The sequence below is a fragment of the Oreochromis niloticus genome, linkage group LG11 (genome assembly GCF_001858045.2).
Source record: "Oreochromis niloticus isolate F11D_XX linkage group LG11, O_niloticus_UMD_NMBU, whole genome shotgun sequence".
In the NCBI taxonomy this organism is placed as follows: domain Eukaryota; kingdom Metazoa; phylum Chordata; class Actinopteri; order Cichliformes; family Cichlidae; genus Oreochromis; species Oreochromis niloticus.
The window spans coordinates 36,114,692-36,137,546 of record NC_031976.2 but is presented as its reverse complement, the minus strand read 5'-3'; the positions used below and the strand labels follow the sequence as shown (position 1 = coordinate 36,137,546).

Here is a 22,855-nt window from a genome sequence, read left to right as displayed (position 1 = left end):
GCAGCGTGGAGAGGTGCAAACTGCAAAACAGTTGTACATCTCTACCCAAAATACACTCTAGATTGCTTTTATAACATCAGGGTATTGTAACGCCCCTTCTTGCGTTTACAAGCACATAATTTGCATGTACAGAACATTCATGTATTTTAAGAATTAAATGCAAACACAGAGGTTCCTCCTTGTGGCATACTCTTCCGAATATAGTGATGACCTAAGGCCTTTGAGGTCACCATGGACTGGACATCCTTCCGTCACCTGTAACTAAGCAAACTCAAATACCACAAGAAGCTGAATACATTCAGGCCTTTGCTCAGCTACTATTTTACTATACCAATATACTCAGCATATGAGTTATGATACATATATATTTAACTCAATCATTTTAAAGTAGTTATAACTGCACCTGTAATAAACATGTTAATATTTGATTATGATAACCCCTATAATATAAATTATAACATAATGCCAGCAGCTTCAATAAACACTTCGATGAAATGATAATTAATGCAATGATAAGATGATGGTTATGTAAAATAATCCCTGTAATTCCACAATTCCCCCTTTTGACGTCTTCCAAAGACGTCACTACACTATTCCCAGGTCCACTACCTTCGCTCTGACCCTCTCTAGTCGCCCCCTGACTCAGCAAATCCGACAACAACCTCATGTCCTCTAGGTGGTCCAGCAATAAAACACCAGCTCCCACTTGAAAACACTTCATGCTTAAGTGGTCTCTGCTCCTTTTCTGGGTCCTTCTCTAGTGGAAATCTTCTCCTGTAAGGGATAGAAAACAAACAACCTTTCTCTGCTACACCTTACTAACTTACTGTGTTCATCTCAGGTTCCTGTCATTATTCAAAGTTGGTTCCCAATATCATATCAGGCCAAATCACAAACCCTACTGCCACGTCTACTTTGTTAAGCTCTTCAGCTAGACTCTGTACCGGTTTGCCAATCTGTGTGTACATGTCTCTACACTTTTAATGTCTAAATGCACATCTGGATGTATGTGCACTTGTATGTCTGTCTGCATCTATGAGTCAGTGGTTTTTCAGAAAAAAAAGGCGTTAAAGTGAAGAATGTTTCCTGACTATTAACTCCTGATACTCAAGGAACTTTCCTGTTTGCCGACCTTCCTAGGTTTGGCCTTTTACACTTTTACTAAAAAATTTTAACCGAGCCCAAAGAGATTTTTATTTTACTCCTGTGCTTGACAGGTTAAGCGAAGTTGTTTTTTGTTTTGTTTTGAAATTTTTCCCTTCTGTGTGTGTGTGTGTGTACATAAGTAAGAATATAATAATCAACCTAAGATCCCTGGTTTGCAAATGATTTTCTGCCCCCGCTGCAGGGCAACATCATGTGGTGGTGAGTCTATGTTGGCTAGTTTAATGCAAATATGTAACAGTTGCTTCATTACATTGCCCACTCAGAGTTGCGCAGTTTCAAAGTATGTGGAGAGTTCAATACACATTTCTTGGCTAATTATTTTCCCAATAAAAGTGAAATCACACATTGCATTTGATTTCACTTATATATTATCATGTTCTGGGCTCTATCCATTATATTAACTTTATTTAATCTCAATACTCTTTATGTGTGTGAGCAACGCTTTTAGTCTTATTAAACACAACCCAAGTAAAATGCACACCATCCCCATGTCAGCCTAAATCTCCGCTAAAAAGCACACTTCAAAGTTTTCTATCTGGATTTACGCCTCTTTTGGCCTCAAGCATATACATAACATGCAAAGGTTACTGTTAATGCCCGTTAGACAAGTTTCCATTATCTACAACATTTTGTTTCACCCGGCTCACCCTTACACATTTCCTGTTCACTTATTGCATATTTATCTTTAACACCATTTACCTCAGTAGTTGCTAAGCAGAAACAAAGCAACCTGTGGTCCACCTTTACCCTGTAAAATAAACCCCTGTCATGATTGTGTCTGTAAGCATGTTTTGCATTCATTCATTACACTCCCCGCCATTCCTGCAAGTTAGGAGCTGTAAAGTTGAAAGCTGCATCAAGTCCAGGCCTTTGGCCTGGCCTATATTTAAATCATGTGTGTTTGTAAGCGTGCATGCAATTCACCTGCTATGTTCTCATCATCCCTCAACATGTATCACCTGGACACTCTCACCAGTGAAGCTTAAAACCCTCTTGGATAGAACATCAACTCTAAACAAGCACAGTTATGCATTGTGTATAAAATTAACTCAACCTCATGCTAACCTACATAAGTACCTGTCTTAAGGGAGACCTCTGCACAGCTCAGACGCCAGTTACAAGAGCTCTTTAACATTAGAATCATCAACTGTGACTTATATAGTGTTATTTCGGTACTTTATACTTCACACATTTTTGAACGTTGTTTATATGGGGAGTTCCTCTTTTTGTGTCTATATTTATTAATATGCCTTGTGCACTAAAGCTTCCTGTTTTTCAGTCTGGCTGAGCACTCGTTTGTGAGTATAAACTGGCCTCTACAAGCCTTCATTAGCAGATACACATTACAAATACTTCATATATACAGAGAAAAACCCAATAATCCACATTTCACTATTTTGTTCTTTGGTTCAGATTTGGATTCTGTATTGTTCTTCATTTGTTATTATTTTGTCATAAAATAAATCAACCAAATAACTTAAGCTGTGTGACAGCACCTTGCGTTTTCGCCAGGCTGTGAACTGCCCTATATCTACTTGCTACACCCCCTTTTCACCTAGTTTAATTTTTTTCAATCCTAATTTAAACTATTCCTGACTTCCCTCAATGCACACTGTAAAGTGTAAAAGATACAGTTAGCTTTCTCCTGGTAAAAGGTCCTACATTATTTTCTCTACCTTTGGAAACATCCTCTATCGAGTTAACCCATTTCATTTTTCAAACTTAGGCCTGATTTCTTCGCCCCCTTTAACGGGTAGCGCATATCCGGTCTGAACACTGTGTTTGGGCAATTTACGAATTGTTGCAGGATTTCTATGTTATGTAAAGTTCCTCTCATCCCTTTTATGCTTCCATTATAACCTGTGTCTAACAAGCTTTTGATCTTCTTTGTAATATAAACAACTCGGTGTATTTGTGCTCTGTTCTTCTCCTTTCTCTCGTCTGATCATCTCAAGTACGTCCTGTACCAAATTTGCTTCCTCTTTTCAAGCCCCACATTTAATTACCAGCTCAAACATATTTGCCCTATATTGCTGTCTCGACGTGTTTCCTGTCAACTTAACAGAGTTATTCTCAGAACTCAGAAAGGTCACGTAGACATTTGCTTAGTAACCCTAAAAGAGCACCTTTCATGTAGCTAATCGCATATATTAACACCCCCCTTTTTGTGACACATCTCATGTGTTACAAACTCAAAATCCTTCACTCAAGCTTAGGAAATTAAAAGAAAAAGGTTAGTCCTATCATATTAGGCATACATGCTCCGGAGCTTCAAACCTATATTTAAGGAATGAAATCAAATTAATCATCATGTCAAATCTTTTCTTGGCTCCATCCACAGCCTGCATCCTTGAAACGTCCTAGAAACAAAAACCTGTGTGTTAACCAGAACATCACCTTTTATACTCAGTTTTCCACTTATGATCCAACCTGTGTTATAACAGAAAAGTTAAAACAGAACAATTATCAGTCATGTGTCCAACCTTAGTCCAGTCTTTTGTCAGTGTCCAGTCGGTCCAACCTATGGTCTGCCTGGTCCGTCCAGTCACCATCCATTTACACACATTCACTCACACGCATTACCATCAGGTATTGCTGACAGTGGAGACTATCTCGCAAATATTCAGTCTTCACTCTCAGCAACATCAACTCATTTATTTGTTTTACTTTGTTTTTAAGAAAATAGTTCTTTCTGCTTTTAGACTGGATTGGCTCGCGGCAATCCTTTTACTTTGTCAGCGCTGTTATCCACTCTTTTGCAGGCCTGCTTACAACAAAAATGAGAAAAAAGAGAGCTGATTATTAGCTCATCAAAACACAAAACAAAATCACCTGACAGGTTTTTTCTAAGTGCACTGTTATAGAAACTATGGGCCCTTATAGACATGTCCATGTTTATCAAAACTCCCTCTATTAAAAATAAAACAACAACCTCAAAAATCTTCAACAATCTGAAATTTCACCCGTTCGACACACTGAAAACCTCGCCAAAAGCTGCACCGTTTCGTACACAACAATAACCCCGGTTAGGCACTTTACCATACTCAGATTCAGCCTAAGATCTTACAACAATGTGTCAACACTAATTTATAAACCTCCTAATCAAATTTGCACCTCTGAACAATCTACCCCTCCTTTAAGGCCTCAATCACACACACACAGCAAGCTCCTCTGTCCACATTCACACGAGCTCTCAAACTTTTGCATACTCAGCCATATCTCAACAATTTAACTTGGCAAAAGAAATACATGTTTAAACTTTATCACATTATTGAATTATTTTCATTTTCTTTCTATACTAATCACTTGTTTTGATCACTCAGTGCAAGAGCACTCCTGAGTCACTCTTATAGACACTTTTCTTTTGTTTTTCCATCTATTTTATGAACCATTCACACCATTCTCTCACTCATACAAGCAGCAAGCAGATCTTCATTGCATATGCTTATGTTCTTAGCCAGGTTTTTAATCAATATCTGTTCATTAAGCTTCAGGAGCTTGTCTTTATAAGGTTAATGCATTTTCTGTTTGTGTGTGTATGGGTATATGTTATTTTGCATCTATGACTTCACAGTCTCCCAGACTTCTTCCCAACTCTCCAGTTAAGCAGTCAGTTTTCTTTTTCCCCGAGTTACTAACCCACATTTTGATTTCCCACCTTAAATTACCGCCCTCCTGGTCTTCAGCCAGGAGCTGGGGCTTGCTTTTCAGGTTCCTGGACACATCATGCTGTGAACAATTCAACCAGAAACTTGCCTTAACTTATCCATAGATGTTAACCTCTAACTTTCTTCCGACTGCTGCTGTGGAGAGCCGGTCCAAGTCTGCTTTACTCCTGAAAATAACAAAACTAAGACATTTTCATTATTATCACCAGTGGTTAAATAACCCATTTCTCTGTCTCTGGTCAGAAACACCAATTATGCCATGCATGTAAGCGTGTTCTTCCCTGCATTTTATGTGGTCATGTAAATGCAGTGTAAGCTGTTTTCTTCATTGCATCCTTATGTATTCATTGCATTTTCATGTATTCATAGTTAATTTATGCATCTTTTCACTGAGCTCTAGATTCAAACTATCTCACTTCTGATTCATTTCAAAAATAATCTCACATGTAACAATTTGTATGTGTGTTTCTATTCATTAAAGTAATGACAATTATTTCTTTCATTATTCTTACCTTTTCTAATGTTTACCTCTTTGTTATGCTATGGTGGACATCCCTAAACGATTCATGAGTTCAGGTTTCAATTTTCAATCCAATCATCTCCTATCTTCTCGCAGTCAAACTCGTCCAGCTTCATCTCTCACTGGTCCTCTCTGCACAATGTCCTGTTCGGGCTTCAAAGCTCCCGCAAACACAGTCTCAACTCAGCTGTTGTCTTCTTCTCTGTTTCTTTACAGTCTTTCTTTCAGATTAAATCCCAGCATGGCAAAATATCACTCAATGTCCAGTGCTCTTCCACAATTCTTTATCCCACTGTTCAACTGCCCAGCCTGTATTTTCACAGTACATCTTGCATTACTCTTACATGCTGCTGCTGGTCGTCAGTCGTCATCAGTGTTAATGGATCAGTGGCACTGTCGTTTGCCTGCTGTATTCAAGTCCACGATGTTCTATCGGTCTTCATCAGGCGATTAACTGTCCTTTGAACTTCTTCTCCGCTTCAGGGACAAAGTGAGAGATCCAGCCGCACAATTTCGAGCCAAAAACTGGCTTATTCTCCCAATTCTTTTAATCTACTTTTCTGCTGCTGAACTCAAGGTTGCAAAGTTGAAAGACGCCCACCTGTATTGACACACTAAACCATATAATTAGTATTATATTCATTTTTTCTTAAAGGCTTCATTTGCTTCATGTGCCTAGAGTTAAATCTCTCTCTCTGTGTTCTTTCTGTACACACTCAGTTCCCATATATGGGCATGCACAGTTCCTGTTCACTATTTCCTGTCGCTGCAGCCCCGGTACATAGAGCAATATTTCCTGTTCCTCAAACTAATCTAACTCCTTTGTTTTTTTGTTTTCTTGAATTAAAAACACTTTCAAACTTTAGCACATCCTACTTTTCATCACACAAGAAATATATTTCACACTCCTTTATTCCATACACACCTTTTAAATGCTCTAACCTCTTTCAGACGCCATAAATCGTCTCACACGCACTGCCTTTCTCTCTCTCAGACTTCCCCTTTTCACTTACTCAGACAAATCACCCAGTCACTCAAATCAAATACTGACAGCATTCACACAGTTAAAATCACACAAAATACGCTTTCATACGAGTATTTTGGACATGCCTTTCATAATCAGAAAGAGCAAGTCAAAAGAAAAAAGAAAAAGAAAACTGAAACCTCTCATCGTCTCACACCCCGCTTCTCCACACACATCACCATTCTTCAGGTCAGTTTTGTAGCATCAGTCACACAATCATTACACAATACCCTGAATCCAACATGTGTATTTACACAAACTGTTATAAAATGTTGGTCAAAAAACACGGTGTGATTACAAAGAGTCAATAAAACATGAGTCCTATTACTCTCAACAAGTATTACGTCGTTCAAGGACGTGTAAAGCAAAACCCATACTCCAATTCTACATGTATCATAAAGTAGTCATCATAATTAACAACCGTAATGCCAACAAAGTAGAAATAAAAACAATTCTTCCCTTAAAACACCAATATAAGTCGTCCTTAACCCAGTCTCTGCAGTCAGTCATTAGTTACTCATTAGTAAACAGGAAATGTCAGTCTAAATAAGTCGCAGGCATCTAATTTACATAAACACAGACACACTCTCAAAATAAACAGCCTGCTGCAGTGCCCGTGGCAGACAGAGCCTATATACAAACATAGAAATTATAACACAGAGACGTCTGATAAATTAAATAATATTTACAAGGCCTTAAATTGCACAACCTACATAATTTAGACAAAATTTGAATTAACCCTCCAAGGGACAAACTCCAAGTTTTTGATAATCAATGACAGTCTCAGTTCCAAACTGTATCTGCTCTAATCCCTAAATATCCTAAGTAAATTTAAAAGCGTCCAACGCCCAAGCTCCAAGCTTTACTGCCCAAAAAAGTGCATGAACCGTTCCAAACGGTAAAGTGGTCCAACCACTAGCTATTTTGGAGTTTCCCAAGTACTCCACGATCGCCAATCGGACTATCCCGTCCAACGGAAAATCCTGAGCGTCCTCAAGAAGTTTGGAGCGTCACCTCCGAGAAATGCACTTCCTGGAACATCCCACAGTTCCGTTCTACATTAATTTAATTATGTTTTTTAAAGACATCCTATGAAACCACCAAACCAACTTTATTGATGTCCAAGCCCAGCTTTCTATTCAATTATAACTGTATGACCATATACAGATTTCAAATGACCTATATCCTAAATTCAGTAGTCCAACTACTTTAAATTCTCTTTCCTTAGCAGTCCAACTGCATTTAAATCCTCGTAGCAGTCCAACTGCTTTTCCTTTAATCAGTACTGTCACTTAACCTTACATTATCATTACTTCAACTTCAATTCTCATGAGATTTTCACCAAAATCAAAACAGACCTTTGCCAGTAATTTTCAGTGAGTAGACTTTCAATTTTGTCAGAACCAATTCAGCACTGTTTGGAAATAATTCAACAGGTAGTGCCTTACCTTTGAATAAGCCGGCTTATGTCCACTCACTTCGACCACTGACTCGTGTCTGCCTGTTTGAGCGCCTTGGACCCTCTCGGTCTCAACCTCCACCTTCTCTCCCTCAACCCTCGGCCAATGCACCAAATGTTATGGGTCCGAAATTGAGGATGAGAGTAAAACAATGATGGTCCAGAAGAGGTCAATCAAACAATTGATTTTAATGAATGCACGCAGCGTGGAGAGGTGCAAACTGCAAAACAGTTGTACATCTCTACCCAAAATACACTCTAGATTGCTTTTATAACATCAGGGTATTGTAACGCCCCTTCTTGCGTTTACAAGCACATAATTTGCATGTACAGAACATTCATGTATTTTAAGAATTAAATGCAAACACAGAGGTTCCTCCTTGTGGCATACTCTTCCGAATATAGTGATGACCTAAGGCCTTTGAGGTCACCATGGACTGGACATCCTTCCGTCACCTGTAACTAAGCAAACTCAAATACCACAAGAAGCTGAATACATTCAGGCCTTTGCTCAGCTACTATTTTACTATACCAATATACTCAGCATATGAGTTATGATACATATATATTTAACTCAATCATTTTAAAGTAGTTATAACTGCACCTGTAATAAACATGTTAATATTTGATTATGATAACCCCTATAATATAAATTATAACATAATGCCAGCAGCTTCAATAAACACTTCGATGAAATGATAATTAATGCAATGATAAGATGATGGTTATGTAAAATAATCCCTGTAATTCCACAAGAGCAAAAAAGCATTAAAACAGGCAGCCCACAGCCGCACCGTCCTCCAACAGGACCACTCCCTGCATGGTCATGACCCACAGGATCATCCCCGTCTACAAGTTATCACATCATTTAGTATTTCATGGAGTTCTTTTGTCATCATTTTGTGTATGCAGACTTGATCAACATGAGGAATGTGACTTAGCTAAATAGTGTGAACTGAATAACAGTGATCCCTGTGCGAAGGTTTGATTAATATTTCTTTATGAGGTGCAGTGATGACAGAGACCTCACCACTGCAGAGTCTCACTGGTCCTTGGGCCAGACGAGTTGCAAAAATTGCGATCATTCGCCTCTTCCTTTTTCGTACTGTGACAGACATTTTTCATCACAGCATTTTCACCTAACACGATTTCTCACAACGGCATCGATCATCAGTTAAGAAACAACGTGGCTGTTGCACCATATGTGACAGGTTGGTTTGTTGGGTTAAACCCCAAATGTGTTAACTGCTCTTAGCGTAACGGTGTGTTACGGAAGCAACATACTACTGAGATCAGTCGTGTATGTTCACACCGAGGAGTAAGAGGAACTGCAGGTTTGTTCTGTGCCAGTTACTGCTGGGATCTCATATTGTTTTTTGGTGTGTGTGTGTGTGTGTGTGTGGGAGGGAGGGTGGGTGGGTGGGGTTTGTCGGTAACATTCTGTAAACAGCAGAGTCCGTTCCTGTTAAGGGCAGTTTTAATTTTCATTGCACTGAAGGCAACTTGGCTTTTAAAGATGGAAGAAGAAGTCAATTATTCCACGATGGTTTTCAAAACTGGTGCTTCACCTCAAAAAGGTAGGTTACTCTCCTCCTTCATTCAAAAATGAATGAAGATTACTCACTGATAAGTCTGACTGTTTACATCTATGTGAAGTTCCCTGATGAAAGAACGCTGCTCTTTTCACGTCATGTTCTTTCTCTCAGAACAACCAAAAGCTTTTTCAATTAACTGCTGAGACATGAACATCACTGCAAAGCACAACATTTCTATTTTAATACACCAAGTCATGAGCTCAGACCTATCTTTTGAGTTTATCACATTGTTTGACTTTATCACAAATGATGTGATAAAGCTAGTTTGAAAAATAGCACATGGCACAAATGTCAGAGTCGCTGGTATGAATCCATGCATTCAGTCATTTGTGTCTTCTAGAAAAAAACAAGGACTCAACCATTTATTCTGAAGTTAAAACTAAAGTGCCTGCTGGTCCGTCTGCTGCACCTGGTAAGTTACAACATTCACAGCAAAGCAAATTCATGCTTTACCTTTCTGTCTTTGACAACGACACAGCCTGAGAAAACAAACCAACACAAGTAAAGCAGAAATGTTGAAATGTTTCTCATATTAATAAGCTGCAACCACCAAATACCTGCAGAGACTCAGGCAAGTCTTGAGTAGTACAAGATTCACAGAGGCTGGGGTCGTCACACCAGGCAAGACCAGGCTGTGTAAAGATGCCCCTGAAACAATCCAGCACATAACAGCAGGGTGCAAGATGCTAGCAGGCAGGGCATACATGGAACGCCATAACCAAGTGGTTGGCATAGTATAAGAGATAAGATAGGATAAGATAAACCTTTATTAGTCCTCACGTGGGATATTTCTTGGGTTACGGCAGAAAGTGGACAGTGCAAAGTTACAAGCAGCAAAAATTAAGAAAAACAATGGAATAGAAGAAGTTAGAATAAAATACTATGTTTTGTTAGAACAGATCCCGTCAGACTTCTACCTACAAACGGGTGAAGGCTAACCTAACGGACGTAGTGGTTCGCTTTCAAAAGTGTTCATTTAACAGTCAAAAGAGTGAACACATTTAGATACTATTCTAGTGTTAAGTTTAGCACTCACTGTGTTAATTTAACACTGGTGATTTTGCAGTGTGGTGTGTGAGGGGAAGGAGAAGGAAAGGAGAACATAGAGCGACCTAAGAGATCAATGATGTGCACATGACTGCACATTTTGTAATTCTGTGGGTTGTGTTGTAGTCAAACTCATCGCTGTGAGGCCATTCATTTAGTTATTTCTGTCTTCCAGAAAAAAACGAGGACCCAACCATTTATTCTGAAATAAAAACTAATGCACCTCCTGCTGCTCCTTCTGCTGCACCAGGTAAGTTATAAGATCCCATTTTCATCTTCATTAATTTAGCAGGAATATGTTTTAGACCAACAGTGGAACAAATGTATACTTTATCTCTATGTCAACATCTGACATGAACGTCTGGTGCCTCAATGGTCCTGAGAATCTAACACAACAAAGCCTGAGAAAACAGACAACATACTAGCAAAGGAATGAGCTTTCTGCAGCATCAAACAACAGTACGAGTCCATGTGACAGTTTCTCATAATAATGACGTCAAATTTCTCATTAGAAGCAGAAGGCAAAGCAGCTGCATGCTCCCATTTCCCTCTACTGCTGGTGTGTTTGGAGATACTTTGTGTCCTCCTGCTGGCGGGCATCATCGCCATCATCTACAGTAAGTCTGAGTTCAGCACACCAAACTCTAATTACTCATTAGTTTTATTTTAATTGTGTTCTGAATTTTTGCATGTTTCCAGAGAGTGGGTTTGCTTGTTTCAGCTGGTTTTTATTAGTTTCACTGTTTGTTTAGCTTTCTTAATTATTATAATATGAAGCGTCCTTAACGGGGGAAAACATTACAATACAAAGACAACACTGTGTGAAAGCTTCTGAGTCACGAATTGACCAAAAAATAAGAATAAAAAAAAAAAAACTGTTTTCATTTTATTTTAGTTAAACTTTATTATTTCATTTAGTTCATGTTCTCCCAAAAGTCTAGCTTTCATTTTTATTTTAAGTAAATAAAATATTTTCGTGCATCGATTTTCTAATTCTAATTTTCTAATTCTCTGTTTAGTGTTGGTTCGTTATACTGCTCACATATTTGGTGTTTTTAAACCAAACATCAAAGCGTTGAAGATCTTGAGTTCAGGGGCGGCTGTTATGCAGTTTGCTTCACTCAGATTACACGGTGTATGTCAGTAAAGATTGTTGAATTTTTCTTGAAGATCTGATGTGTGATTTAAGTGTTAAGTTATTGTTTTCTGAGCAGTCCACAAAAACCTTACAGAACACTGTAAAACTTCAGATTAGATTAGACTAGTTGAAACTTTATTAATCCCTCGGGTGGGTTCCTCCAGGAAATTCAGTTATTTCATGTTATTTCTGAAGTTTTATGAACAAAAGGTGTATTATTATTATTATTATTAGTAGTAGTAGTATTATGCCTGAGTAAATGAAACCTGGCTAATTTGGGATGATTTTTATGCTTGAAGTTACATAGTGAAGCTTTATGAAAAGCTCGACCTGCTGCTGTGAGTAACAACAGTGACATTAAAGAGTAAAAGAAGGAAGTAATGGTTCTGCTTACTCTGGTTCTATATGTCCACCCTAAACAACCATAGGTGTTTTTTTTTTTTATCCTCCAGCACATTATAGGCATCATGTGATGTGGCAAATTTAAAAAGAAAGGATTGGTTAGCTGCAAAAATGTGATTAGCTTTCAATTAATGTAATATGAATTAATATAATATATAAAATATAAGTTCTTTAGTAAGGCTGGAAAAGCATCACCTTGATTTTTACAATAGCAAACAGGCTGTTAAAGTTTTAGAGGTCACAGTCATGTTAATGTGCAAAAGGAAATAACCAGTTGTGCTAAACTGAAATTCATCCACCCCATCCTCCTCCCTGTGCAAACCTTGTTGATTTCTAACACATATTTATTCCTATTTAGCTTCTGTCATGATTCTAACGATTGTTTGTGTAACGCTTCCGTTCTTCATGAATCACAGACGCTCAGAAAGGTTGGCTGTTCACGGTTTATTCTGCAGAAGACATAAAACACACTCAACAGGTGTCTTCTGATGGTACCAGCAATTGTAGCTCCCTCACAGAGCGCCTTGTGTTGACAGGCGTACAATCTACTTTTTAATAAAGAAAAGATGGAAAATAATCATTTCTTCAATTTTACAGTCTGTCACACTGAACTTGTATACAAAAAGAAATCTTATGACTTATAAAAATACATTTCACAATCGTATAAAACAAGATAACAGGATAACAGGAGTATCACCGGCTAAACATTTCCCTCTAGTGGACAAATTAACGGTAGCGCATTACATTTTCACTTGCTTGTGCTTTACAGACAAGATGACTGTTAACAAGCTCACGTACCTGCAGAAGACATAAAACACACTCAACAGGTGTCTTCTGATGGTACCAGCAATTGTAGCTCCTACAATGTAAAACAACATCACAAAAAGCACAGAAAAACAGTAAATCCAAACACATTTCCTGCTATGCGCAGCGACCACTAGGGGGCCGACAAAAGCTTACTGCCAATGAGCATAAATACGGCAGAAACACTGTTTAACAGCAACCAGCCTTTGTTTCGGTTACACAGTAACATCCTAACATCAATATAAACCTATATACATCGACATGTACAACTTATGTAACAACATTCACACCAGAAACCATAAAAATGCCAGAGCCTTTCATTAAGGAACTGACCCTCACAGTGCAAACGCGCGCTGTGAGGAGCGGAAGCTTCTAAACGCTAGAGTGAGATCAAAAATGATAAAATTCACACTTAAAATAATAATTAAGACCAGGTAAGTGCATGTTTTTCAGATGTCTTTTTAACTCCGTTACATTTGTGGATGAGTTAGTTAAAAGTACTCATTACATATTCATTGTATGTGGAAAAACCTTCAAAGCTGTTTACAATGGTGGCTTAAAAAAACAGAATTAATTTTTTCCCCATATAACCTGAACCATATATTTTTTTTAATGTCTCTTTCCCACTAAAATACAAAACTGCATTTTATTAACTGTAACTCAAACTTTTTGTACCTCGAGTGCCTGGATTTTAATGTGATGCTAATTTTCCTCTTTACTATTTATTACCATCTACTGGTGGTTTAAAAACAAACAAACAACATTTTACTATACATCCATGTTTTAGTGTGTTTGGTGTCTTCAGCTTTGTCCCACAATGAAGAAAGGAAGAGAAGGCTTCTCTGTTAGGACTGGATGTTAACACTCGTTGGTCGGCTGTGATGATGAGCGCTGTGCTGTCTTCTCTCATTCACAGTGAGTTTGTTAATGAACGTACAGGCAGCAAACCTCCGTGACCTCACAGCAGAATATCAGCGGTTGGCCGTGGAGAAGGAAATCTCAGACAATAAAACTGAGGAGCTGAGAAGAGAGAGAGACAATCTCAACTGGACACTGGAAGTCATCCTGAAATTTGATAACTTTCCAGTAAATGATTACTGTCCTAATAAACGTGAGTGCTCCACTGCGCTGGCCTCAGAAGTTTATAAGCTTCCTATGTTAAAACTTATTAGAAGGAGCTGAAGATGATCAACAATATGATAACTCTCCATGACACCCATGAGGGTAAGAGGTGGGAACGTAGAATTTATGTGACAAATTTAAATAGAAAACAACGAAACAAGTAAGCGTGCAGTTGGGAGAGATGATTTGGACTGGTCACAAAACCCAGGAAAACACAGCAGCCAGCATTTAAATAAACAACAAAATAGGTCCATTATGTATTATCTAAAATTTACAACAATTTATTTTCTCTTTACCTCACATGGAATCTGTTCTCCTTTGAACTGACCTTCAACACCTTTGCATCAGTTGGCAGTATGTCCCACATGTTTCAATTCCCAGGAATGAACAGCTCACCCAACGCGTGATTACACATAGATGCATATTTCCCAAACTAAAAAGAATAAAGCAAATCAGCACCTCACTGTCTTTTGCCTTTCTCTAAAACAAAGGATCTGTCCATTAAGTTTAAGGGAAGCTTAAGAATTACATTAGCAAAATCAAGGAATCTCTATGTGTTCTCATTGTTTCCAGAGAGAGACTCACCAAAGCTGCTTTAAAATGGAAAGTAGAAATGGTTTTTTTGTATGTAAGGAAATTTGATAATGTTGTTAATGAGCCTACATTGAGTCTAGTTTCTAATCTGCTTTTTTTCCTGTTGCAGAGTGCCAGCCATGCCGCAGTGGCTGGATCCCATTTAAGGACAAGTGCTACCTGTTTTACAATGAGCGCTCCCCCTGGAAAACTTGGGGAGAAAGCCGAAAGTATTGCAAAGGCAAAATTGCAGATCTGGTTGTTATTGACGATCTCAAAGAGCAGGTGAGCTCTAACAACAAGACCACAACACAATTACAGCCATGATATTTTCTTACACAACTGTTCATAATTCATAAATGTCACTGAATGACTAATGATATGACCCACAGGAATTTCTCAGTAGTCACATAACATATTACTACGATAAATACCACGGATACTTTATTGGGTTACAGAAGATAGGAAATAACTGGGTCTGGATTGATGGACACAATGACACTCTGAGGTAAGAACACCGTCTTTAAAAAAAAAAAAAAAGTCATTCAGTGGTGGGAACCACCGAATGACTTTTGATAAATATTATTGTGATATATATCCCAATAATAATAATATTGGATAAAGTGATTTGAGTGAAAGAAGGTGCATTATGAAAAAAACAAATAAGACACATCAATATATATATTTAACCAAAGCAGAGAAATGCTGTCTGTTCGCCTTAACTTTGAATTCGATTTAGGTAATTAGCTAATTAGCTAGATAATTGCCTTCCTGACAAGGTGGTGATTTGGATAAGTCCGAGCAGTGTGAGAGTGTGTTTGGAGTGCTCTCACTGCTCTAATAAAAACGTTTAATATTTCGTTCAATTCAGTCAGATGCTCAAATCACCTCAAGCTCAATTCTATTTAAGGTCTCTTCCTGTTAAAAGAGATCTCTTTCTTCCCACAGTTAGCAAATACTTTGTCACAGGAGCTTGTTTGATCATTGAAGTCTTCTATTTCTTCAGTTTATAATCTAAGGAAATTCATTTTAGGGAAAATGAAATGAAAACGTCAACTTTTTAGAAAACCATGATTAAGGAGTTAGTTGAGTTTGTTTTCTGGGTAACGGACTTTTCAAATGGGCTCTCAAAAACACAGCTACCCTCATTTGAGAGGGAGTAGAGACCTGAAGTTTTGTAGAATTCTTTGGAATAATGCATCTTTTCCCTGTATATTTTCTTCGGGAAATACATAATAGTCAAATTGGTTTGGTTTGTCTGTTTTTAATTTCATGAACTGAGAATGATGCAGTCTGTGAGGAGGAGGAAAGGACGGCGAGTCAGAGAGACTTTAAATCTAAAATAAGTGAAATCATAAATGCTGTGGGTTACAGTTAGATTTTAAAGCAAAGACAACTTCAGCTGCAGAGAGTGAAACCATTCACAAAATACAATTACACAAAATAAAAACCAAAAATCAGTTTATTTCAGTTTAGAGCACTAAGACCATGAAGATTCATTCTTTCTTTGCCACCTTGTTTTTTGAATTAGTTGCAGAAATAAAAAAAAAAGGGATGTTTTTACATGTGCTGATGTTCATGTCCTGCTTTTATAGTTACTGGATGAATGAGATGTCAGACAGTTCAGGCCCATGTGTGCTGATCATCCCTGAGAAGAATGCCACAAAAAGCTGGGTCGAAGCAAACTATGTCTTTGAGAACAAATTCATCTGTGAGATAGACGCCCTGCTTTTGTCCACTTAGTTAAGCTGCTGTTCTCTGTGTCCTCTCCCATGTTGCCATCCATGCTCCAAATACTGTCTGCATTATTTGTTTCTCATCTTTATAATGGAGCATGGAGAACTTGTAGTTTTTCAGCTGCTGCAACTATTTATGAAGACTTTAAGCAGACCAGTGTGTGTCACCAAAAGGCAGAAATAATGCAACACTGTACTTTTACACCGAGCAACATTGCATGTATTTATTACATAATTCATGTTGCAAGTTCCATCCTGTGTCAACCTCAACACTGTCTCCATCTGTCTCTGATGTAAAGTGACGGAGGTTAAAGGTTTGAAAGTTCAACTTTTTGGGTTTTGTTAATCATTTAAAATAACAGCATGATGCAGATGTTTTAAAGCCCTTGTTGATGGAAAGAGTCACTGTACTCCAGATGTTCAAGTCATATTTGTGTTTTTAACTTTTTGATTCATACAACAAGTTTTAGGAAGAAATTTCAGATACAGTAACACATTAAGGATTTTTCTGGGCCACCGTAACAGTGACAAAGTGTCGACTCAACATTTTTTTTTATATTAAAAAAAAAAATGCTCCTGACCCTTTTGTTATTATTAATAGTGAAATGAGGATTGTGTTCAGCATTTAAATACCCACTGAGCTGTCAGTTTAAAGAAATATTTAAATCACAACCAACACTGAGTTTGAAAGTCAGGAAAATGAAGGTTGAACATATATATTTTATTATATATTTAATTAATAAAATGATTCAAAACATCTTCCTCTTAAATACGGTGGAAGTGCGTGCGACTCACCTCGTGGTGCTGAAAAACATTTGAAAAACTCAGTAGTAATATCTCTTTTTAGAAATCACGCCTGGTTACTTAAGGAAAAAAAAATCCTTGTTTGGGGCATTTTCCCGTAGAAACTATTTTATTTTCCATCATCTTTGCAAAAAAGCTTACAGCTAACAAACATTACGGCTCAGGAAACAAGAATCCCAGCAAAGTTTATACCTGTCACAAGCGCGTGCGTCTTGTCCCAGGTACATGCTGACACACCTGTCAGGTGACTAAAACTGCAAATGATCTATGTAGATGAATATTTTCTAATTCCTACAAAAGATACAACAATTTTGTATATTTGTTTACTTTGTTGTTAAAAATGTTTATTTACACAAAGATGATTTTAAACAATAAAAGAATCAAAAGTACAAAAGTCTGCAGAGTCTGATCATTTAATTTGCATATAAAACCAGCATGTGTCACAATACTCCACGGCCTACAGCAGTATTGTAAAAACACAATGCAGCTGGGGTCTCCGTCAAAGGGAGCTTGTAAAGATTCTTTATATTTCATGTTTACCTCCCAGAACAGCTGTAAACGGACTCCAGCTATCATGACTGTTAGTCTCAGTTTAGAAAAGCCACGTCTGGTTGTGATGGATTATTTAGGCCACATTTCATGTTATAAAGGCAATCATTAAAAAAAATCATCATCAACTTCTCTAAACAGCGTGTAATGCGCTTCACCTGCTGGATGTAGTTAAAGATGTTTTCCAGTTTTTTGAAAACATCCAAAATTCCTTTACAGTCCATGTTTAGACTGTAACTCACCAAGTTCCTCTAATATCGAGTAAACAAAGCTAAACAGGAAGCATTCACATGAAACCTCAGCTGATTTTTTTTTTTTTAACCACAATTTCACTCATTTATTCCGGTCATGTCAAAGGATCATGCTAACATTCCCGCCTTGTGGACTTGTAACCAGAATAAATGGGTGTAAATTTGATCAAAGTGCTTCCTGTTTATGTTTGCTGGTCGACTGATGATTCCGGTTTAGCACCACAGACGAGTACACTGGGAAAGCACGCCGTCTTCAGACATGGAATTAGATTCCCAGTTAATCACACACTAGTCTTTAGACTTCTTCTTCCTCTTCAGAGGAGGAGCCGCCTCCTTATCTGTACATGTTTTGTCCTTTTTGCACTTTTTCCTTTTCTTCACTGTTGACTCTGTGACGTCTGATTCCTCTAGTCCGGTGTGATTTGATTGGCTAGACTCCTTACAGTCACTCTCATTTTCCTTTAGGGGTTTAGAGGATTTCTTCTTCTTCTTCTTCTTCTTGCCCTCGTCAGCATGCATCTCAGCAGTCACCTCCTCGCTCTCTGCAGCCGGTGAATGCGTCTCTTCGACTCCATTCTCCTCCACTTTGTTCTTCTTCTTATGCTTCTTCTTCTTCTTCTTGTGCAAATCGTCTGCCTCGCAGTTTTCTACATGGATCAAATCCTCATCAGTTCTTTCCTCAGGATCAGCGCTATTCTTTTTCTTCTTCTTTTTCTTTTTAGGTTGAACATCTGTTTCGGGGGTTTCACAAACTTCATCACTACTCAACTCATTAATTTTCATCTTTTTTCTGCTTGCCATCGTCTCCTCCTGCGTCTCTAAACAGGAGGCTGGAGGAGGAGCTGGTTGGTTCTTCTTTCCATACTTGGCCATGAACTCGGCCTCCTGCTGCTCCAGCCTGGCTAACTTGGCGCTCATGGTCAAGCCGTGCCTGGCTCCCCTAAAAAAAAACGGAGCACAGAAAACTGGGTTATGCTCTTTTACAGTTCTTTGATGTGTTTTCCATGTTCAATTTTATAAATCTTATCAGCTTACTTGTGAGCTGTGCGTCCTCCACAAACTTTCATAAGATCAGTGTCAGAAAGCCTGCAGAGAGTCAGAGAAAAACCTCACTTATGGTACTGTTAAAACAATCCGCCATTTCAGCTGTAAACATATTTAAGATACAGTGAAGACAGAAGTTATCACATAAAAGGTCCAAATACAATTCCAAGTCTCAGTTGCTGATGAGATCAGATGCTGTGAATGTCTATTTGCCTTACTTGGTGGTGCTGGAGAGATCCATCCTCTGGTCATCCTCCTCGTCTGAGCTGCTGCTGTCATCCGAGCTGGACGCCTTCGGCTCTGGCTGCTCCTGACCCGACAGCAGCGTGGCAGACTGAAAGAAGAGCCAGGCATTTGTTGGTGTGATCAAAATAAACTACATTTAAAAACACAATAAGCGTCCATGTCATGCACAGAAATGCTGTAATGTCCCACTGTAAGGCCTGCTTTGGACTTCTGTGGGCAGAGCCTACGATGTGAACTAAACGTCGTTGACGCCGTTTATGCTTTTGCTGTTACTGTGTGGTCATGTCCCACCGTGTTTTACAAGCAGTGCCAGCTGGGTTCCCGCTCTTTGTTGTGGTCAGTTTTTTGAGGGTGCAAACATTTTTACATTTCTTTGTACTTTTCTTCATGTCCTCTCAGTTTCTGCAATCACACACAAACGCTACAACAAAGGTGGAGGTCGAGGCTTTTCGTCAGATTCGGGGACCACGGCGTTGTTTTTGTAGCCATTTCTCTTTGTTTCAAAATTGGTGATTTTCAGTAACGCCACTGACCAGTCAATGAGTGCATGAAGTCTGATGACTGAACTGCAGTAAGTACAACAAGAACGAACATGCAGCTGAAAGACACGCAAACAATTACCTTGACAAAGCATCCATACAGCTTATCTTTAGCCAGTGTCGCTTTCCTTGGCTTTTTATTGGAGATCATCCCATCCTCTTCTTCTGTAGTCTTCTTCAGCTTGATCCCATTCTGCATCAGAAAACCAGGAAACACGTTAACACTGTGTAACTGAACAAACCAGCTGCTTCCACTCGGAGCCATCAGTGAACGAAAGTGATGTGAACGTTAAACTGAATCTGGGCCTTGTTGCAGCTTCCATCAACTCCTCAGAGGTGGTGCTCTGAAACGTCAAACTGCTTCTAAAGTCCAGAAAATATTCTCACACTGAGCTGCTAAAGCAAAAAAAACAGCTGCACTCAGGTGGACGACCTCAATCTGGAATCTTTTTCCCCGTCATGAAACACATTTAAAAATAACTACGAGCAAAACGCCTAACAAAAAAACAAAACAAAAACAAAGAGTGACTTACTTGATCAGACTCCACCTGCAGGCTGGAGGAGGCTTTATTGAACACATGATCCCACCAGTGGAAGGTGAACTGCTCCCCTTCTTTATGGCCAACCTGGCAGAAGAAATGTAAATAGCACTCTCAGGTTAAACCTGTTTTAGCATCAACACCAGCGTCTGCTGTATAAAAACAAACAGCACTTACTCCTCCTTTGTCACACTTCACTTTCACCTTGATGGCCTCTGATATGCCGTTTTCAGCTCGTCCCAGTCCTTTACCTGAGGAGAGAAAGCGCTGATCAGACTCCTGCACCTGACCTCAAACCTTCGCGGCCGCTGCTTTAATGTCTGCATAATGAAGCTCAAAGTATGCTACCTTGCTCCCAGCCGTGCCGAAGGAGCTGCTGCTCCGCAAACTTCAAGCCACGACTTTTCTCTTGAACGACTTCTGCCATCTGCACGCAGACACAGTAAAATATCAGCAAACCCATTCAATTCTGTCAAACACATTTCTTCTTTTATTCTTATTCTACTTTCAGTGTGTGGGACACAAACAAACATCTTATGTTGTGTCAGACTCATCAATAAACAACATTATAGACCGTTAACTGTTTCTGAACTTTTAGATTCATAAATGGTAAATGGACTGATTCTTATACAGCGCCTTTCTACCCTCCCAGAGCTGTACTTCTAAACACAAGTCCAAACTAATCATTCACACTCCGATGAACGCATCGGAGGGCAACTTGGGGTTAGTATCTTGCCCAAGGATGGGACTGGGGAAGCCAAGGATGGAACCACCAACCTTCCAATCAGTAGCTGATCTGCTCTACCACCTGAGCCACAGCCACCCCCGAATGGGAAGAGTTGCTGTGGTTTTATATCTAAATGATCAATCTGATAACTTGCTTTTACCTGATATTTCTGGGGATTTGATAAATAAAAAAAATGTTACACCCGAGTAACTGAAACCCTTAAGAGAAAAACTAGCATTCAAAGAATGAGTGTGTTCTTAGAACAAAGTGAGGTGTTCTTTTATGCGTAACTTGTCTAGTTGATTTCCTGCTGGGCTGAGGATCATGGTTGGATGCTCTTAGCACAGCATCCATGGTGTGATGGTGCAGGACTTGCTAATCAGTGTCCCTCTCCCACACTTCCTAGAATAAAATAAGATTTTCAGCTAATGGTGAAAAAATAAATGGCACTCAGGGAGCCGATCAGTCACAAACACACATCTGTGCATTCGATCACTTAAGATCAATTTCAGTAAGTGTGTGCAAAACTCTCTGAAACTTTTCCTTGATGTCTGAATAATAAAGATAATGACTTGAAAATCCAAGCTCGCCCTGTGCTTCATCCTGTGCTGGCCTGTATGTATTGTGACTGGTGAGTTTTACAGGGTCCTGTTTACTGTTCTTTCTGTACAACAGTTGCAGTGTTATGAATATACAGACCCATCTATCCCCCTAAAATCTAAAGGAGACCAGTCCTTCTCTATTATTGCCCCTCAGTTCTGACTAATCCACCGTCCCTCACAAAGACCAGCAGCTTTTAGTAGAGTCTGATTATGTTTTTTGTCCACAGTAAACATTTTCTTATTGCTTTTGTTAGTCAGTTCTTGTTTTTATTTGTAGATTTAACTTATGTATTTATTTAATTTTACTTAATTGTTTATTACTTTTCAAATAGCTGTGATTTCTCATTTCCTTTTAATTACACTGATTATCTGTGTTTTTGGCGACTTGGTGTATTGACGTATTTGATGGAACAGTTGGAGTCAACTCCGGTTTGAAACGTGCAACAGAAATAAAAGTCACGTGACTTTGTGTTTCTGACCGGTAATCTAAAGACTTCAATTTTTTAATACATCCAATATATTTAAAAGGAATCGTTTTAGCCAAGACGTTACGGCATGTCGCGCAGGGTTAGCCTATAAAATCACTCTGCTTCTCTTATAACCTGCCGTGTAACTGCAGAGCTGTTTAAAGCAGATCTCAGGACCTGAGTAGGTTTAAGAGTGAAGTCAAAACTAGTAAATCTGCGTATTGCCCTGCGATGCCAACTGAACCGGCTTCGCTCTTTAAATGTGGACTGGCGGGGTTGATGCTAACAGCTAACGTTAAACACTTCGATGTTCACGGCCGTTTCTAGACCAATGTTTCACGAACCTTAACCAACACAGCAGAAATAAGAAGTCCACAAACCTCCGTTTGACCTTTTTGTTTCAGTCGAACTGTTTCACTGAAAAACGTGAGGACTGGAACCGTGCAGGAGCATCAGCGTGTAAACATGCGGTGCCAGCAGACCGCTGACATGACACCGGAAACACGTCACGGAAGGAAGGCGGGTTTTTTCCTGATAACTTTATTAACAACTTAAATGAACAAACTCCTTCAGTTCTTTGTATTTTTGTCTGAGAGCTCCTGGGGTTTAATAAAACACGTTCCCGGGCCGGAATTTTATTAACACCTAAAATGTAAAAAACATCTCCAAAAACTATTTCCTGATATATTCTGATTATAAATCAGTGGTTGAAATCTTGTTTTTTAAACTTTTGATTATTTTTTGTAAATTCCATGTGCATAAATTCAAGGAACCAAAACAAACCATTGGCTCCCCGTGTGTTTCAGGATCGATTTTAAAGTTCTTTTATTGG

At 38.7% G+C, this 22,855-nt stretch overlaps 2 protein-coding genes across 7 annotated transcripts; one reads left to right on the top strand and one right to left on the bottom strand.

Moving 5' to 3' along the window:
- The first annotated feature begins 9,154 nt into the window (after positions 1 to 9,154).
- Positions 9,155 to 17,536, top strand: LOC102076843 (C-type lectin domain family 4 member D). 5 transcript variants are annotated; one of them, XM_025911658.1, is made up of 9 exons: positions 9,155 to 9,172; positions 9,337 to 9,415; positions 9,774 to 9,845; positions 10,656 to 10,730; positions 10,993 to 11,097; positions 13,741 to 13,935; positions 14,650 to 14,804; positions 14,912 to 15,027; positions 16,115 to 17,536. In XM_025911658.1, exons 2-9 carry the CDS (start codon positions 9,355 to 9,357, stop codon positions 16,260 to 16,262), a joined length of 927 nt encoding a protein of 308 aa, XP_025767443.1. In that variant the 5' UTR covers positions 9,155 to 9,172; positions 9,337 to 9,354; the 3' UTR covers positions 16,263 to 17,536. The 5 variants fall into 5 exon arrangements, with proteins under 5 accessions (XP_025767443.1, XP_013130509.1, XP_013130508.1 ...); XM_013275055.3 differs by lacking the exon at positions 9,155 to 9,172 and having other exon boundaries at positions 9,275 to 9,415; positions 10,996 to 11,097; XM_013275054.3 differs by lacking the exon at positions 9,155 to 9,172 and having other exon boundaries at positions 9,275 to 9,415.
- On the bottom strand, positions 17,457 to 22,539 carry gpatch4 (G patch domain containing 4). Of its 2 annotated transcripts, XM_019364971.2 has the most exons (9): positions 22,404 to 22,533; positions 21,246 to 21,356; positions 20,576 to 20,654; positions 20,405 to 20,478; positions 20,222 to 20,314; positions 19,771 to 19,881; positions 19,122 to 19,237; positions 18,895 to 18,945; positions 17,804 to 18,799 (listed from the first exon to the last, which is right to left on the bottom strand). In XM_019364971.2, exons 2-9 carry the CDS (start codon positions 21,306 to 21,308, stop codon positions 18,148 to 18,150), a joined length of 1,239 nt encoding a protein of 412 aa, XP_019220516.1. In that variant the 5' UTR covers positions 21,309 to 21,356; positions 22,404 to 22,533; the 3' UTR covers positions 17,804 to 18,147. The 2 variants fall into 2 exon arrangements, with proteins under 2 accessions (XP_005456142.1, XP_019220516.1); XM_005456085.3 differs by lacking the exon at positions 21,246 to 21,356 and having other exon boundaries at positions 17,457 to 18,799; positions 22,404 to 22,539.
- Between the last annotated feature and the right edge of the window lie 316 nt (positions 22,540 to 22,855).

Coding starts and splice junctions, on each gene's coding strand:
- LOC102076843 (XM_025911658.1), top strand. CDS start 9,355: ATGGAAGAAGAAGTCAATTATTCCACGATGGTTTTCAAAACTGGTGCT. Junction 9,846..10,655: donor TGGTCCGTCTGCTGCACCTG/GTAAGTTACAAC, acceptor TCTGTCTTCCAG/AAAAAAACGAGGACCCAACC. Junction 13,936..14,649: donor TGATTACTGTCCTAATAAAC/GTGAGTGCTCCA, acceptor TTCCTGTTGCAG/AGTGCCAGCCATGCCGCAGT.
- gpatch4 (XM_019364971.2), bottom strand. CDS start 21,308: ATGGATGCTGTGCTAAGAGCATCCAACCATGATCCTCAGCCCAGCAGG. Junction 20,315..20,404: donor TGAAGTGTGACAAAGGAGGA/GTAAGTGCTGTT, acceptor TTCTTCTGCCAG/GTTGGCCATAAAGAAGGGGA. Junction 18,946..19,121: donor GATCTCTCCAGCACCACCAA/GTAAGGCAAATA, acceptor GACTCTCTGCAG/GCTTTCTGACACTGATCTTA.